The 17724-nt window shown below is 39.9% G+C and overlaps 1 protein-coding gene across 6 annotated transcripts in view; it reads right to left on the minus strand.

Moving 5' to 3' along the window:
* CNTNAP4 (contactin associated protein family member 4) overlaps nucleotides 1-17724 on the minus strand; it is a 278641-nt gene that overhangs the window by 112460 nt on the left and 148457 nt on the right. For all 6 annotated transcript variants that reach the window (XM_047790390.1, XM_047790392.1, XM_047790393.1 and 3 more), the window contains exon 4: nucleotides 17254-17401. In XM_047790390.1, coding sequence (XP_047646346.1) covers nucleotides 17254-17401 — 148 coding nt within the window. The remainder of the gene's footprint in view (nucleotides 1-17253; nucleotides 17402-17724) is intronic.

A 17724-nucleotide genomic window follows, 5' to 3' on the forward strand; every position in this document is an offset into this window, starting at 1 on the left:
AATCATAATAATGGAAAATAAAACCACCAAATGTCTAATTCCTTCTTCACACCTGGGATTGATTCCATTTTAGTCTTTACTTACCTAGTTACAAAACATGGGATTTACAAAACCATTTTGAAATGAATTCCTAATTTTCTCTTATATTATTAAAGACTGTTTCTCATTCCACAAAAAAAAAAAATCAGGGAAAAGGTTATAATCAATATCCATAAAGCCACTTTGCATATTTCACGATCAATAGGTTTAAGTGTGCTCTTGAAATGTTGAAGCTAGCGGTTTTTTACCACTTGAAAAAGTAGTTTTGGAATCTCAAAATGCTTTCACGTGTGTCACGTATAAAGGAGATCCACATATACATACACACAGATACATCAGACTCATCAAATGTCACCTCCAGCACCCATTAAACTGACCTTCGTGTTTGTTTATTTTATTATTTTTGTGGCTAAGTGATGGTATTTAAGACCAATTCTATTTTCTGTCTTCCCAAGGGCGTTGTTGGGAAGATACTCACTTAATGATATTATAAGGCCTGTTCTGCTGCATTTGTGTCATAACCGTGACATTGACAGGTTTTTCCAGCTTTCTGACACTGTCTTATCTACGCATTGTCAAGATCACTTTTATTCAGTTCATCTGAAAAAAGATGTCATGTTATACCAGTAACATAAGAGTACATCTGTCAAAATCAGTTGTACCCTGAGCAAGAGACACAAAAAAGAACTGATAATACTCAGAAAGCCTAGCAGTGTTTTCTGCATATCACAAGTCAAAGATTTTTTTTAAGGCAATTACCCTTGAGAGTGCATTTATGTAATAAATGAAGGGGTTAGGGATACCCAATAAAGCAGGAAGCTATTTTTCATCTGGTTAGGCAACTTCTCCCAGCACACAAAATGACATTACAGTTTACTCATCTTGTTTCATTTAACAAAATTACCACATCTACTTGTATGCCCAGATATGCATTTCATTCAGATTATCCATCATATTTAATGCGAGCCATTTATATTCACCACCACCCCCAAATTTTTTCAACTATTTTACACAGCTATCTTTTGAAAATTCAGAGGTTTGATTTTTCCACATCTTGTTAATGTGCTTATAAAGAATTCATTCACCAAGTGCACATGAATAAACATTGCATTCTGTAGAAAGAATAATGTTAACCGAACAATTATTCCTTGTTATATAGCTGAATGGATGTGAATGGCAAAAACATAACTCTGTGTCAAATACAAATAATGTGCTCTATGATTATTAGATTACAATAAATTAAGAAAAATTCCAATAAGACAGACTTTAAATGCTGACACATTTGGAGCCATGCAGTTATCTCTGAGTTAATGCATCGCTTAAAGGCAACCATCATTATAATGATTTTATTTCAGATAAAGTCTATTTTTGGAATTAGCTGCCAAGAGAATTTTTTTTTCCCCCAGTGAAGGTCTAGCCTGTGATACTTTAGCCTTCTAGTTCTTTTTTGCCCCCTCCTTCTCAGTACTGTTATTACATTATAATGGTTATATTAGCCTTTCAGGCACCAAAAGCTTTGGTGCCTGGAATATTTCCATCAGCAAAATGGAAAAGTGAAAAACATATTAGACTATAGATGCCTAAAGCAATGGTAGGCTGTTTCCTCTTGTAAATGGAAGCCACTTGCCATTTTCTCTCACTCTTAGCTATTATCTTCTTACTTCACAGGTATCACATGAAGTAACTGGATGCATTCTTCCAACAAATGCTTATTTAGCCCATTCTGTTGGAGGCCCAAAGATGGATGCTGAGATAAAAAGAGGGATCATCTACAAATAACAAATGCTGGAGAGGGTGTGGAGAAAAGGGAACCCTCCCACACTGTTGGTGAGAATGTAAATTGGTACAACCACTATGGAAAACAGCATGGAGGTTCCTCAGAAAACTAAGTATAGAACTACCATATGATCCAGCAATCCCACTCCTGAGTATATATTCAGACAAAATTATAATTCAAAAAGATACACGCACTCCCTATATTCGTAGCAGCACTATTCACAGCAGCCAAGACATGGAAACAACTTAATTGTTCATTGACAGAGGAATGGATGAAGAAGTTGTGTATACACACACACACACACACACACACACACACACACACAATGAAATACTACTCAGCCATAGAAAATAATGAAATAATGAAATTCACAGCAACATGGATATAACTAGAAATTCTCATGCAGAATGAAGTCGGAAAGAGAAAGATAAATACTGTGTGATGTCACTTACATGTGGAATCTAAAATATAGCACAAATGAACCTATCTACAAAACAGACTCACAGACATAGCGAACAGACTTGTGTTTGCCAAGGGGAGGGGGAGGGAGGGAGCTAGACTGGGAGTTTGGGGTTAAGAGATGCAAACTATAACACTTAGAATGGATAAGCAATGAGGTCCTACTGTATAGCACAGGGAACTCTATCCAATCTCTTGGACTAGACCATGATGGAAAATTTTATAAATACAGATATATGTATAACTGAGTCACTTTGCTATACAGAACAAATGGGTACTACATTGTAAATCAAGTATACTTTTTTATAATGATTTTTATTTTTTCCACTATAGCTAGTTTATAGTGTTCTGTCAACTTTCTACTGTACAGCAAGGTGACCCAGTCACACATACCTGTATACATTCCTTTTTTTCACATTACCATGCTCCATCATAAGTGACTAGATTCAGCTCCCAGTGCTACACAGCAGGATCTCATTGCTTATCCATTCCAAAGGCAATAGTTTGCATCTATTATCCCCAAATTCCAATCCATCCCATTCCCTCCCCATCCCCCTTGGCAACCACAAGTCTTGTTCTCCATGTCCATTATTTTCTTTTCTGTGGAAAGGTTCATTTATACTCTAATTTCAAAAAAAGGGGGGGATCAACACCAACATGCTGCTGCCCTCGACAACTTATATTTGGTGAGGATGGACATGAGGCAAGTGACCAAACAGTAAGTTCATTACATTACAGACCTACGTACATTACAGGTGGTAGCAGGCATTCTGATCAAGTCTAAAGAAGCCTGGGGTCCCTCTGGTTAAGCAAGGTAGCTGGCGAAACTCAGTTCTCAGGTCTATAAACCTGAGGCTAAAGCAGGTGGTAATCAATAATCTTCCTCCTCTTCTCCATCTTCAAGCCCCAAACTTGTCCCCATACATCAGAATCGCTCTTATTATATTTAATGTCAAGAGGCCTAGACATTCTCCCTACATTTTCTCCTTCACTGTCACAAAAGGAAGCTCTGAGGATGCTGAGAAACCTCAGTGGCAGTCAGCGACTCAGCTCTCAGAAGCAGGAGCAGGGGCTCCCCTTGAACAGGGGTGGGGAGGCTGAAAACAAGAAAGTAGTGAAGTAGAGGATGCAACAAACTCACTACAACCACATCACAGGCTTCAGGTGCATGTGAAAAATACCCTCTGGGTTGGGGGGCAAGGTTGGGAAGCTAAATATAATTCAGAACATGAGTATAATATCAGTACTGGAGAACTTCAACTTACATAGAGGCAGTATGCATACAAGAATTCCCATGAAATAAAAACAAAAATTCAGGAGGGTTCCTAACAGTATTGCTTTAGATAGAAAACTCACTCATAAAAGCTATTTAACAAAACACTGTGTTATGATACATACTGTTAATGACATAAAAATCTGGGTCTATCTGACAAAAAATAAGAGCGAGAGAGAAAAGAGAGGGAATCTGAATTTAATATCAGCATCTAGTTCTCCAAGGGGATGCTGGTGGGAGAGAGAGGTACATAGTCTCCCTTGAAAGTGATGTTACCACTGTGAAGAGAAATTGGAAAAACTGGAAATAGGTCAAAGGAATAACCTCATGTCCTTTCAATGACATGCTGGAGCTTTGTTAAAGAGGCCTGACTAAAAATTAGTTAATTCTAGGTGAATTCACACGTGTCCAATTTCACTGTTTATTACACATTAGAGCCAGACTCTAAGTTATATGTTACTTTACAGATTTTTTTTTTTTCCCCAGTAAAGACACAAATAACTTCCATCTGGTAGAAAATATATCCCCCAAGGTTATAGTTTTATTGCCCTGTTGAATATTAACCATTTGTGTACCCAACTGAGTAACAGTAATACAACTTTCTTGGATTCCTATATAGACTCAGTCTCTCAAATATCCTTTGAACTAGCTTTGCTACCCTTCAGATTCCTTCTTTAACAAACCAAATGCATGTCTAAAGATTTTTTTTAATTAAAGTATAGTTGATTTACAACATTGGGTCAATTTCTGCTTTACAGCAAAGTTATAATTGCATCTTTGGTACGTATTTATTCTATATTTGAATGAGAGTCATGCTTTTAGGTTTAAATTTTTACTTTTAACATCACTAATTGAAAAAGTGCAACTGGGCTTCACATCATTGACTGCAGGAGCAACATCTATTAAGTCTTAGCCATTGCTCGTCAAGTCTGAATTTATTTTCACTATTTCATACAGATTTTCTGATTCTTAAACTCCTGAAAGAGCACTGATAATGCAAACACATTCTCACAAAAGAAGAATTTCACATGGTTTGTAACAATATTTCTTCATGTTGAAACTAACATGGGTATATACCATTAATAAAATTAATCCAACTCAATATTTATTTGTTTAGACAGGAGCACTAAAACTAAGCATCCAAAAAATATTAATAAATAAGTTAACAATCAATAACTCATTTCAATCTTTTGTCAAACACTTCTGGGAAAAGAGTCTTCTGTACACAGTTGAATTGTATAAATAGGAAAAAAAAAGAGGTATTAGCAAATGGACTATAAAAAAAAACCTGGAAATCAGAAGTTAATAAGATTTATAACAGTAAAAGAACTGCAGTTCAAAGATGTAGAAGGAGACATGTTACTTGATTGCAAGGAAAAGTAATTTTTCTAATTGTAAATTTGTTCATTAGTTTGCTTAATAACTGGGTTTTTTTTTTCATTGCTTTTTTGCATAGCCCTCTAACAGAGTATAGAACAGAAGTGGTAATAGTAGGCATCTTTGTCTCACTCCTGATCTCAGGGGAAAACTTTCGACAATTCACCATTAAGCAGGATGCTGGCTGTAAGCTCTTTGTAGATAAACTTTACCAGATTTAAGTGGTTCCTTTTGTTTCCTAGTTTGTCAAGAGTTCTGGTCATGAATTAGGTATTGAATTTTCTCAAATATTTATTCTGTATCAATTCAGATAACCACATGACTTCTTATTCTGTATTCTGTTAACACGAGTATGTGATTTGATTACCCGATTAAATTTGTATTCCTGGATGCAGACATGCAAGATATATTATCCCAATGCATCCCATAATAGGGATAATATTTGGTTCACTAATATTTTGTTTAAATTTTTTACTTTTTACTTCTCTTTGCAAATGAGATTGGCCTGTTACTGAGGTTATATTTTTAAAGATTGGATTATTATCAGTATTAAGAATATGGCTCTATCACACCCTGGTTCACTATGGAGAGGGCATGAAATCTAAGTTTCTAGTAAAAAAAACCCTGCAAATTGTTCTGACATGTTCGCCTCCTCTTAGTCTAGCCCCGTTTTCAGCCACTTTTTCATAATACATATCCTAGGTTAGCCTAGTAGTTAAGACACCTAGTCAGCGTGGGTTTGACCCTTCACTCTTGGGCACATGGAGGAGTTTTCTATTACTGCTGTGACAAATGACCACACACTGGGTTCCATGAAATGACACAAAGTTGTTATCTAACAGTTATGGAATTCAGCAGTCCTAAAATCAAGGCATTGGCAGGGGCTGCTTTCTTTCTGAAGCCTCTAGAACATAATGTCTTTCCTTGCCTTTCCAGCTTCGAGGGACCACTTGCATTCGTTGGCTCATGGCCCCTCTCTTCAGGTACCATAGCATCTTCAGATCTCTGAGAGAGAGCTGGCAACATAGCATCTTCAGATCTCTCTCTCTCTTCCCCTTTATTTCTCACTTTCGAATTCATAGTTACATCTCCCTCTTTAACTCTGATCCTCTTACCTCTCTTTTATAAGGACCCCTGTGATTACACTGGGTCCACCTGGATAATCCAGGATGCTCTCCCCAACTCAAAATCTTTAATACAATCAAAACCGTTAAGCATCTTTGTCATATAATCTAATATATTTACATTCACAGGGCATCATTCTATCACAGCAAATTACTCCCCCTCTCTGTCCCTGTTCCTTCCAACACGGAAATAATAATTGTATATTCATTTTTTAAGTTGAAGTACAGCTGATTTATAATATAGGCTTAATAATAGTATATTCTTGTCTTTCTTTTTGGTTGCATCCATGACATGCAGACATTCCCAGACCAGGGACTGAACCTGTACCTCAGCGGAGACCCAATGCTGGATCCTTAATCTGCTGTGCAATACAGGAACTCCAATAATGGCATATTCAAAAGATTGTTGTATGAATGCATATCTATATAATTTTTGAAAGTTGCTGGCATATAATTAGAATTCAATAGATGTTAACTACTATTAATGCTATTGTATTATTAGAATACTGGGCAGGGAAAGGTATAGCAAAAATTGCTTAATAAATACATCTGCTGTATTTATTTTTTAAGTGGACTCTTTAAAAAATAATGACTTTCTGAAGTGCACAAGAAGTGCTCAATTACCAATGTCATTGCCAGGTTATGCAGCAAGAATGATTTTGAGCCATCTGCGGGTTCTGTGGCTTTTTCTCTGTCTGTCAGCAAATGCCTGAGCTGACTCACCATGGCAATTGCTGGTGACCTGAATCCTCCTCAGTGAATACCTCCATCTCAGACCTTCTCATTTGCAGCAGGAACGAAGGAACGGGGAGACTTACAAAGACTGCAGGCCCTATTCTCATATCAATTCTCCTCGTGACCCCAGGAAAGAGGTATAGCCTGCTGGATTTGCATGATTCAGAAATACAATCTCCCCCAAAAGAAAAGGTTTTCTGATAGAAAATATTCAGATTCTTTCAGGGAGTTGTGTCAGAAGTGGAACGTCTGAAACACACGTATGCCATGCTCCTTCTGCAGCACATTTTTATGGAGACCTTTCTGTGAACACAGTGGACGATACAGCAATGCATAAAACGAAGTACACCTTATTCTAGGAGGTTATGGTCTAGTGGGGAACACACACGTCCCGGGATGTGATCATTCATGCCGGTGCTCGGAGCTTCGCTTCTGCATCAGAGCTGGGTCTCCAGTGATTTCTCACGTGTTCAGGAGGAGCTGAACCTCTCAGTTTCAAAGAAGGATGTTAACTAAGTTGCAGAAATCCATCCCCTCTGTGAGCAGCACACCGTTTTTCTACCTCTGCCTATTTCACACGCCAACCCACTTCTCATTGTAATTTCTTCCACCTGACCCAGTGTCCTTCCCTCAGCCTGGCACCCTACACCTGCTCCAGAGGTTTGAGGCCACTCCATTAGCGAGGGGTTGCCATTTGAAACAGCCATATTCCTCCCCACCCTAAAAAAAGTGGATTACTAAGAAAAACACATCCACGAGCATAGTTTCTCAAACTGGGCTCCATGGTCCCACCATGTCAGAATCAACTAAGGAGAATCTCTGGTGGCCTCATAAACATTCAACATCCCGGGCTCTGCCTGATATCTACTAGTTTAGAATCTCGCAAAGTCATCCCAAGAACACAGGTCCCTGAGTGATCCTGAGGGAATCAACAGCATGCGAGTTATTGGATGAGAAGAACAAGAAGCTTACCGAAATCTATCTTCTGAAAATGAACAACCTCAGCGCCTACTGAATTATGCCACAGAAAACAAAATTGTTTTATTTATCTATACTGGAGGTGGTACTTGCAGAAAATTGTGGAGGTGGTAGCGACTTGTTCCTGAAAGATATTTCAGGGACAAATGGATGCTGTGAGTTACACCGTGAATCATCACATTATTCATTATTGATGAGGTCAGTTGACGAAGAAACTTAAAAGAGAAAAATTGGAATAGAAAATGCGTGAAGTGGGGGGGGGGAGAGAATCATGAACATCATTAAAAATTAGAAAATTGACTTTATTGAAAGTTATGAAAGAAATCTTGAAAAAGAGAGTCTTCTAATTATTCTCTGGGAATGGTCTCAAAAACGTAAATAGAAAAAAAGAGTACCACCACGGGAGAAGAGCACGAGGGACCACACTCTCCTTGGCGAAATTGAATTCAGTCCTAAGCACTAATCATACTGCCTCTTTATTTGAAAATGACTCCCTATAAATCATTACACAAACAGAGGTCCAATTTTGACTTCTAAGAAACATTCATCAGAATGAGTCACCGTTAAACTCTTATACAGTGAAATATTAAAGCTACAGCATGATGTACAGGCACTCGAGAGCTGCATTACACAACTGGGTTTTAAAGCGATGGAGAGGAGAGCAAGGAAGTCAACAGGAAATGGGTTGTTCTATTTTTGCACAGTAGCATCAAAGAACATAGGATGATTTAGGAACTCTTTGGTTTAAAACAACTAAAATTAATACAATAAAAAGGAAGAAGGCACAGGATCCAGAGCTGCATAAAACCACAGGGAAAAAGGTGACTTTACTATCATGGTTTTAAAGAGACTGAATTAAGGTCGGTGATGACATTCCAGGAGGTTATGGAGGCAAACGGAATCCCAGCCACGTAGGTATCAATCGAAATTACCCTTTTAAATAGACTTGAAACAGGTGACATCTACCACGGCAAGGACACTGGAGGGTGTTGCTGGGGGATATAAGTTAGATTTCTGTTTCTAATTTGTATCTATAACTTTTGTGATATCACAGAGATCGCTTAAATGCTGATTCTCAACTTCCTTGCTTGGAACATGTGGAGGATAATTCCATCCTTTCATGCTACACCAAAAAAGCTGCTAGTATCCAATGAAAATATCAGAATGCCTTGACAGTTATTATTTAGGATGCTATTCTAATCACCTTAATACTAACTTATGAAATCTCCTATGTGATACCTCAGAGACATGTCTCCTTTCGTCACCTGCTAATACTTGAGAATAATATATGTGGATGTTTACCTATTTCTGCATTGTTTGGTTGATATCATGGCTAATCAGATCGTTTTTTCCATACGCCCATTTAACAAATAGTTACTGAGCGTTTCCTGTGCCAAATTCTACAGCGGGCGCCTGTGTAGCAGTGAACATTTTCTATCCTCGTGGATTTTCCAATCAGAAGGATAAGGAAGAGCTGATACAACTCATCCCATGTGAACAGATGGTTTTTACAAACTGTAAGTGGAACTTGACGGGAAAGGGCAGGGTTATAAGACCGCTTTGGGCAGAACACTCCAAATTAAGTTGTGGATTAGGGACAACATCTCCGAGGAAGTGATACTTAAAAGCTGCATCGATGACCCTAGGAGAAAGTCTAGGAGTAGGAGGAAGGAGGGGAGAGGGTGAGAAGAACTGGGAGGGTGGGAGAGGCTGGGAGGAACGGATGGTGCAGCAGGAACTAAAAAAAGAAGAGATTCACAGGAAGGAAGCCGCAGTGTGGGTGAAGCACCTGGACCCTGTAGAAAGCCCGCGTCCAGGGTTTGCTGGGACAGGTCTATTTTGGTTTTGTCCTTGGTCCCAGGACATAACAAATGGTCTTCAGTTATGGTCTTTATTTCTAAAGCAACACCTTTCTGGATGTTTAGGTAAAAGCCCAATGTGTTTTAACAAGTGCTTCTAAATTTTCAGGACTTGAACTCCAAAGGTGGGTCCTTCCCAGAACTAGGCGGATGCTAAATGAAATCCTCAGGACTTGAATCTCCCACCTTCTGCTTTTGCCTAGGGGGTTGTGGGCATGCACAGGTCGGGCATCAGGCAAGGATTTAAGGGGAGCGCGTATGCAGGAGTCAGGGCTCTCCCTCTCTGACACCTCCGTTTCAGTATTCCACCCACTAGCTACTCTGGCAACCTTGAACTCTGACCTCTGCCTTCTCCTCAGCCTAGGAAAATCTGGCTACTTTCTGATTGAGTATTAAATGTTCTTAGGAAAACGTCAGTTAAATGTGGGTTTCCCAGAGTTTGCTTTCCATCTTTCCAGAATCAAGTCTTCTCCACTTTCTACCTGTTTTGAGTTGAACTTCAAAACCCTGAAGTAGTTTTGTGTTTAATATATTTTGTCCTGCAGGTATAATTGCTATGGGCAGCAAGCCAGTGCAAAAAAAGTTACTCTGTTACGACCAGGACCTAAAAGCAAATCTCTTTCTTTTTGGCAACTTTTGTAATTATTGCCTTGGCCCACTAATTTATTTACCATTGCAAAATGGGCATATATTGATTCTATGATTCCTTCTCTAGTTCTATAAATATAACTTCAAAGAGAAATTCCCCTCTAACCTTCTATTTGATTAACTGAAGATACAGATTACATCGGAAGGGTAAGGTAAATGCTTGATGTTTTCTGGTCATTTATTAGTTTTCAAAATACCGAGTCAATTCTGTAATAGCTCTCCTAGTGACCTAATGATCAATGAGGGTTTGGGGTTTTTTTTGTTTTTTTTTTTTTTTGTTTTTTTTAGTGTTATCATGAACTCATTCACTTAGATATTTTTCATATGCTTCAAAACTGCTGTTACTACCTTTATGGATGCCAAAACATTTCCATCAGTGAGAGTCTCTTCAGTTGGCTCTGAGTTCTTTTGACACAATGCCGGTGGGGGTTCAGGGTCCTTATTTTCTGGTATTCTAGTAGTTGACCTTACTTTAATTTTAATATACCTTTTCTTATCATCAAATTAAAATCTTAAGACTATAACCTTTGCAAAGAATTAGAATTTATCCTCTTTGATTTCAGGCCAACCCTGGTTTGAAACTATCTTCGTTTTAAACTCTGACCTAAAATAGGCTCCTCAGCTATGGTGTTAACTGAGAAACCATCAGACAGCAGGGACGGATCATAACGTACTCTGTCAAGATTCTAGCAGTTAACAGGTTGGAGAAGCTTAGGAAGGAGGTACTGGATTCAATCGCAAGTATTCTTTAGAGTAAATCTTACAAATTTCCAGTTTGTCATGCACCCCCTCCTTCCCGACCCAACACATGGTGTGAGAGAGGGGCATCCTGAATAGACAGAAGACTGTTACCTAGTTTTGTCTCAGTGTTTTATCACCCACGTGAACACGTGCACTTATGCTACTTTCTTGCATTCTTATTAATATCTTTTGTAAAAGGAAAACCACTGATGTAAGTAGTTCTGACTTTGAATGCTTTTTACATTATGACATGTACATTCTTATTTTTTGAGTTAACATGAGTTTTGCAATTACTGACTTATTTCCATTCACTAAATAGAATCCATGGTTTTCTCTTCAATGGTCTGCATTTATATAAGCAAATAAACACAGTAGTGTAACATTTCTGCACGTTTCTTCCCTTGCCAGCTTCTCACCCAGTTCTCCCTGTGCTCTAGGCCTGATCTTTAAGGCTGAATATGTAACTTGGAGGATGGGAAAAGCCCTCCTGAGTTCCCCATGAGTCTTCATTTACGTATGTGGAAGACTAGTACCAAAAAAGGGACATCCTATTTCAATACAGTATAAAGCACGCAGGACATGACTGGGAACAAAACAGCCCCTTCAGGAGCAGCTGGAGATGTGCTCTGACCTTAACACAAGGTGAGAGCGAAGCTGTCAGAAACAGTGATGGCTATGCTGAGAAAAAGACAGCCAGGAAAAGAATTATCTAGAGGCTGGAGGTGTGGTGGTCGCCCTACGGATCACGCAAAGATCCTAAGACTAGAAAAGTCAGGAAACGGTGGCATGTCAAAAAAAAAAAACCCTGTAATGGTTTGCTATGGCTGGGGAGTTGGATGCTCTTACTCTGTTGAGGATGAGGAAGGAGAGATCTCGGTTTGCAAAATGAGAGTGTTTACACAAGAATCAGAGAAAAGAAACTTAGAATTTATACTCAGGGCAATTGCCTCAGCAATTCACCCACAATTAAACATTATCTCCTGTGGCTTAATTGCCACTTCCTAAGGACTCCTCAGACGCATTCACTTGTACCCAGTGATTTTCCTCTCTTGCCTTTGTTTACCATTGTTTACCCTTTGGGTCACAGGGAGCAGCGTAGCATTTCTTTATCATCAAACACTGTCTTTCCTTTTTCTTTCTTCTACAAGCTATTTCCTTACACACACCTCTTGTCTAGATCTATAAAGATGTTCACAGGTGCTATGGCTAAGACATCTGAAATTTATGCTTTCCCTTTAAACCCATAAAATTTAGCTTCTGCTTTTCTCATTACTCAGGAAACAACTTCAGGTTTACCGACATAAAAGTAGAACATGCCCTTTGATATGGATTTTCCATTCACTTGATGCTCCTTCATAACAAGTTACTGCTCTAACTCATTGGGAGAGAAGGTAATAAAAGTATGTGTGGTTCTCCCAACAGCTACTTTCCTAGCAATATTCACAGGACCAGCTTGCATCTGTCACTTCAGCCAACACACACATAGTAGGCACAAGGTGGGGGGAGTGGTGGTGGTTGGAATAAAAACATACACTACCTGAAAACCAGTATAAAGGGTCTGCTTTCATTATGATAGAAATGCACTTCTGTTTTTCAAAGATGAGCGGTTGTTCCAACAGAGCACTTTGCACTTTTATTATCAAGAGTAAGTGTAAACGTTATTATTTAATAACAATAACGATATGTTATAGGTTTTGATTCTGAATTTTCAACCCAGAGGGTATAGAGCACCAATCTTCCAAATTTCACAGTCACTTGAACTCAATGAGTCAACAATGGAATGAGTTCTTTCTCCTGCCGCCTTCCAGAACTCGTTTGTTCTCCAGCACCCGCTCCCGGTAAATGATACCACCTTGCAGAGAGCTGTTCAGGGACCCCTCACATACAACCAGTACATTCTCTTGATTCAACAGACTCAGCATACTGTGAATCTGAATCAGGTCAGGAGCACTCTCCCTTCTCTGCTGATCCTCTAGTTTGTGACTCCACATGTCACTTACACAGAGGAGTTCATGAGCTGCTGCCTCCAGTCTTGACTCCTCATTTCAGCCTGAATGACCCACCCTCAAACATAAATGGATCCTCCAAGCAGTCCCCATTCCTGTGCTGGACTAGAACTTATCTACTCTCCTATCTGGACCATTCTCCCAGCTTTTCACGTGAAAATCTCTGCATCTTAGTTTCAAAACCTCTCGCTATATATGGACTTCCTCATATTAACCTCACTTTATCAATCACTTTATTTCACACTAATGCTACCATATTTTGCATTGAGCTGGTGTGCTTTGTATGACACTGCACATTCTCATCTTTGTTAAGAAAAATACACATTACTTTAAATTCCTCCCTACACCCAATAGCTAGCAGAGTGTCAATAGATATTCAAAGGATGGACATGTTTGATTCAGGCAGTCATCAAAAGCACTGGCTTTGAAAGCTGATGGATCTGATTTGATTGATGGATGGATTTTGTCTTTTTAGGGCCACACCTGTAGCATATGGAAGTTCCCAGGCTAGGGGTTGAATTGAAGCTACAGCCGCCAGCCTACACCACAGCCACAGCCATGTGGCATCCGAGCCACATCTGCGACCTACACCACAGCTCACAGCAACACTGGATTCTTAGCCCACTGAGAGGCCAGGGATCAATCCCACTTCCTCATGGATACTAGTTGGGTTCTTAACCCGCTGAGCTACAACAGGAACTCTGATAAATCTGAATTCAAATCCTACATCTAACACAGGCTTTGTAATCCCAGAAAAAGGTCTTAATTTCTCTAAGTCCACTTTCCCCCATGTCATAAGACTTGAAGCACCCTGGTAGAGCCCACTCCTGTGTGAGCAGCTCAGGCAAGGCCCATCTAAAAGCCACATGAGCTTGGTGCAGGCAATGGGAACACATAGGCTGGCCGGCTGGATGAAATCCTTCTGGACTTTCAAGCTCACATGAGGCCCATTCATTGCCCACATGGACAGGTGTCCAGAGACTGTGGTCCAGCAGTGATTCTGCTCATATTCCACCCCCTCTCCGCACCACACACACAGTTTTCATTTTCGTAAGGTTTCTGGCAGAACAGTCTTCTCTACTGGGAGAAAATTCAGTCTGATCTTGGATCTGGACTCTTCAGGAAAGTGGGGGACAAAACCTTGAGCAGGAGTCTTGGATTAACAGGCAGCTTTTCCTTCTGAGGGCAGTTGGTCCCAGCTCTTTCTGTGCCAGGCAGCCCTGGGTGGACCACAGGCCTCACTTAGCAGGCCATTCAAGTCACCTCCTCAACTGCTACGTAAAACGGTAATATCTGACCTGCTTCACTGTGCTGCTGGAACTATGAAGAAGAGTAACCGACTCGCACTCCCTGTTTAATAAATGATGATTAAACAGGACCGCACTTTAATAAATTAATATTCCGCAAAGCTAATGTTATGCACAGGCAGGGAAAAAATTTTTTTTGGTCTTTTTAGGGCCTCACCCACAGCTTATGGAGGTACCCAGGCTAGGTGTTGAATGGGAGATGCAGCTGCCTGCCTACACCACAGCTCAAAGCAACCCTGGATCCTTAACCCACTGAGTGAAGCCAGGGATCGAACCTGCACCCTCATGGATACCAGTCAGATTTGTTCCCGCTGAGCCATGATGGGAACTCCCATTGGTGGAGAATAAGAAGGTTGACCACAGTGTAACTGAGGAGTTCAAGTCAATTTAATCAAAAACATTCCTATAAGGCACTCAGCCTCAAGCCATTTCGAGGTTACTTTAGGTCATCTGTGACAGTACTTTTCCATTACATTTATGACTCTTTCTCTTTTATCCAAAATTATCCAACAGCCATTTTGCATGGAATCCTGCCATATCATTTGACCATGTGTGTTTGTGTTTGAATCAGAAATGTTGGCTCCCAATATTGCTCCCTCAACCTTGGGTCCCTGCAAAAACGAGGCTGACTACATGTATGGACAGTGTGTTTACTCCAAGAGACAGCAAATAAAGTCACAGCCAAAGAATGTTCCATGGGGCTGCAGATCAATAGAAGGAGGGGATGGGAGGAGTCTGAGTTATCACCCAACACGTGGCAGCAGAGACCTGAAAGGAACCTGCACCCCAGCAGTCATTTTCATAGGGACAGGGTGGCAGGTGCTTTAGTTTTGACAAAACAGAGTCAATAGCCTTGTTAAACCTATGCTGAATTTACATACTAGACTGAATGTGTAGTAAGTGTGTGATGCTGGGAAAACTGCTTAATATTTCCGTGACTCGATCAGATGTGTGATTTTTAGGATTAAATTAGAATGTCTGTAAAAACTGTTATCTGACACAAAGTACTCAATAACGGTTCACTATTATTATACCGTGATACATGAATATTTTGCAAGGTGGATGTGCTACATTGGTAGAGAACATAACTATAAATATGAGTCATTTTGGAGTTTGTTTTGCTGATTGTCCTTTGTGTGGCATGGGCTTGGCTAAAAACTCTACAATCCAAAGACAAATAAGACGGACTGTCCAGATTCTGGGTCCCAGAATTGCAATCTGGGGCAGGATATTTTTTTTTTTTCAGGATGATTTTATTCAAGTGAGATCATTGTAACGGGAGGAGCTGATACACAGCAGGAGTGGCCAAGCGGAATTAAGGAAGCCAAGAAAGCCAGCTGGAAGTCAGGCAGATGAGGAGAAGAAAGTGCCCAGGGCTCATCTCTGACTCAACAGCTGGAGGAGGCATGAGCATGAGCTGGGGTTCTGGAGTCTGGCAGGCTTGGCTGCAAACCCAGCTCCATCGCTTCCTATCTGGGCAGCTGGACCCAGTCCCACGATCTCACAGTTGAATCTCTACGCGTTGGCTTCCCCATTTGCAAAGCAGGGGGATGAAATAGTTAACTAATAACGTTAATCTGGACTTTGTCTGGAATTAAAAACTACCTGCTTAATATGGTATCAGGCGGAAGATAAGCACTCAAGAGAAATTGGTTATTTCTAGAATTACAGAGATTAATCTCACTGACATCAGGGCTAATGCTATTGTGATGATGACTATTGCTCGTAATAAATACCATTACGACGATTCTGTCACGTGGTTTCTGCCTTCCCCCTCGGTGACGTGCCTCGTCTTTTACGTAAAGAGAGTGAACCGGAAAAAGGGATGAAACAGGTGTGAAAAAGCTGCAGCGGCTAAAACTAAATAAGTAAATAAAGGTTCACGAGAGGAATAAGGATGTAGTGGAAGTGAACAGTTCTGGATTCTTTTCCGGATTCTTCCGTGGACTAAGTTGTGAGACGCTGGGCAAATAAATAACGGACTCTCTCCAAACCTCAGACGCTCATCTGATAACTGTAGATCCTATTAACTAACTCATTGTTCGAGAATAAAAGAGCATCTGACAGGATGGTGTGGCTTGAGGTGGGCTATCAATAACGCTTAGGTCCCCATCCCACAGAAAGACATAATAAAATGCTTCATTAAGAGGAGACTAAGTGAAATCTGTGGTTTCTAGCTTTTTTTATGGGAGAGTATTTCAAACACATTTTATATTTTGGCAGAGGTCTTTACCTTTTCTATGAATTTATGCTCAGGGCCTAGCCTATTTGTAAGTGAATTTCATGGCATATTATTTTTAGACTGGAGAGAAAAACATTCTTTGGTCTCCTAACAGATGATTGGTTATACTAAATGGACCACTGTCTCCCTTACTAAATTTAGGATGCTCAAATTAAACACCATGGAACACAGTCTACAGGGAGAAGGCTCTAATATCAAAAAGTTAAGATCTAGTGAATAATATCAGATCTGGATAAAAGGATTCACATAGGTTTGCAAACATGTATCTACAGCTATCTATCTCCATATCAATTTTTCTGTCTATAAAACCCTTCCATTTCTGATTTAACATATAAAAAGCTGAGTATAAAAAGCTATTAACACTAACATAAGTCAATATTAACATGTGTGGGCACAAATAAAGCTTCCCACAAAAACAGCTCCGGTTTTTACATCTCTGTACCTAGCTCTAAAGTTGATTTCAGTGCACAGCTTGGCTTTTAAAACATCTCCTTTGGAGTTCCCTTGTGGCATAGCGGGTTAAGGATCCAGCATTGTCACGTGCAGCAGCTTGGGTCACAGCTGTGGCACAGGCTCGATCCCTGGTCTGGGAACTTCCACATGCCACAGGCAAGGCCAAAAAGCAATCAAAATAAACAAACCTCTCTTTTGATATCCATTTCATTGTGTTGGATAAACAAACACTTACTATATGCACATCCAAACACCTCGATTCGCATTCCAATTCTGCCCTTGGGGTTCCACTCTAAAGGAATGAAGCGTAGAAATCTGGCTTTGATGGAAGGCTGGAGTCTACAGTAGACAACGCTGTCTGCATTTGCATTTCCTGCAAATCCCTAGAAGGAGAGACAAAGATATCTCAGCCAGTATCTGGAGAATATTCATTTCACTCTGTCCCCTATTATGTCAATGAGCAATGTCTGATTTGCTTTTTTACTATAAAATGGTGGCTTTCTTTTAAGAAAGTCATATTATGAACAGTTATGCTGTAACGTCTATCTGCAGAAGTTACTAGTGTCTAAACTTCTTTCTATATAGTAGTTTAAGTTCCACCATCTACATTAAGCCAGCTTTCAACACAGGTGAAAAGTTTGTTTCTATAAAGCGCAGGTGAAACATAAAAGCTATCAATTTCGTGAACCATGAGAAATACTGAGGA

This window comes from Phacochoerus africanus, chromosome 8 (assembly GCF_016906955.1).
Source record: "Phacochoerus africanus isolate WHEZ1 chromosome 8, ROS_Pafr_v1, whole genome shotgun sequence".
NCBI lineage: Eukaryota > Metazoa > Chordata > Mammalia > Artiodactyla > Suidae > Phacochoerus > Phacochoerus africanus.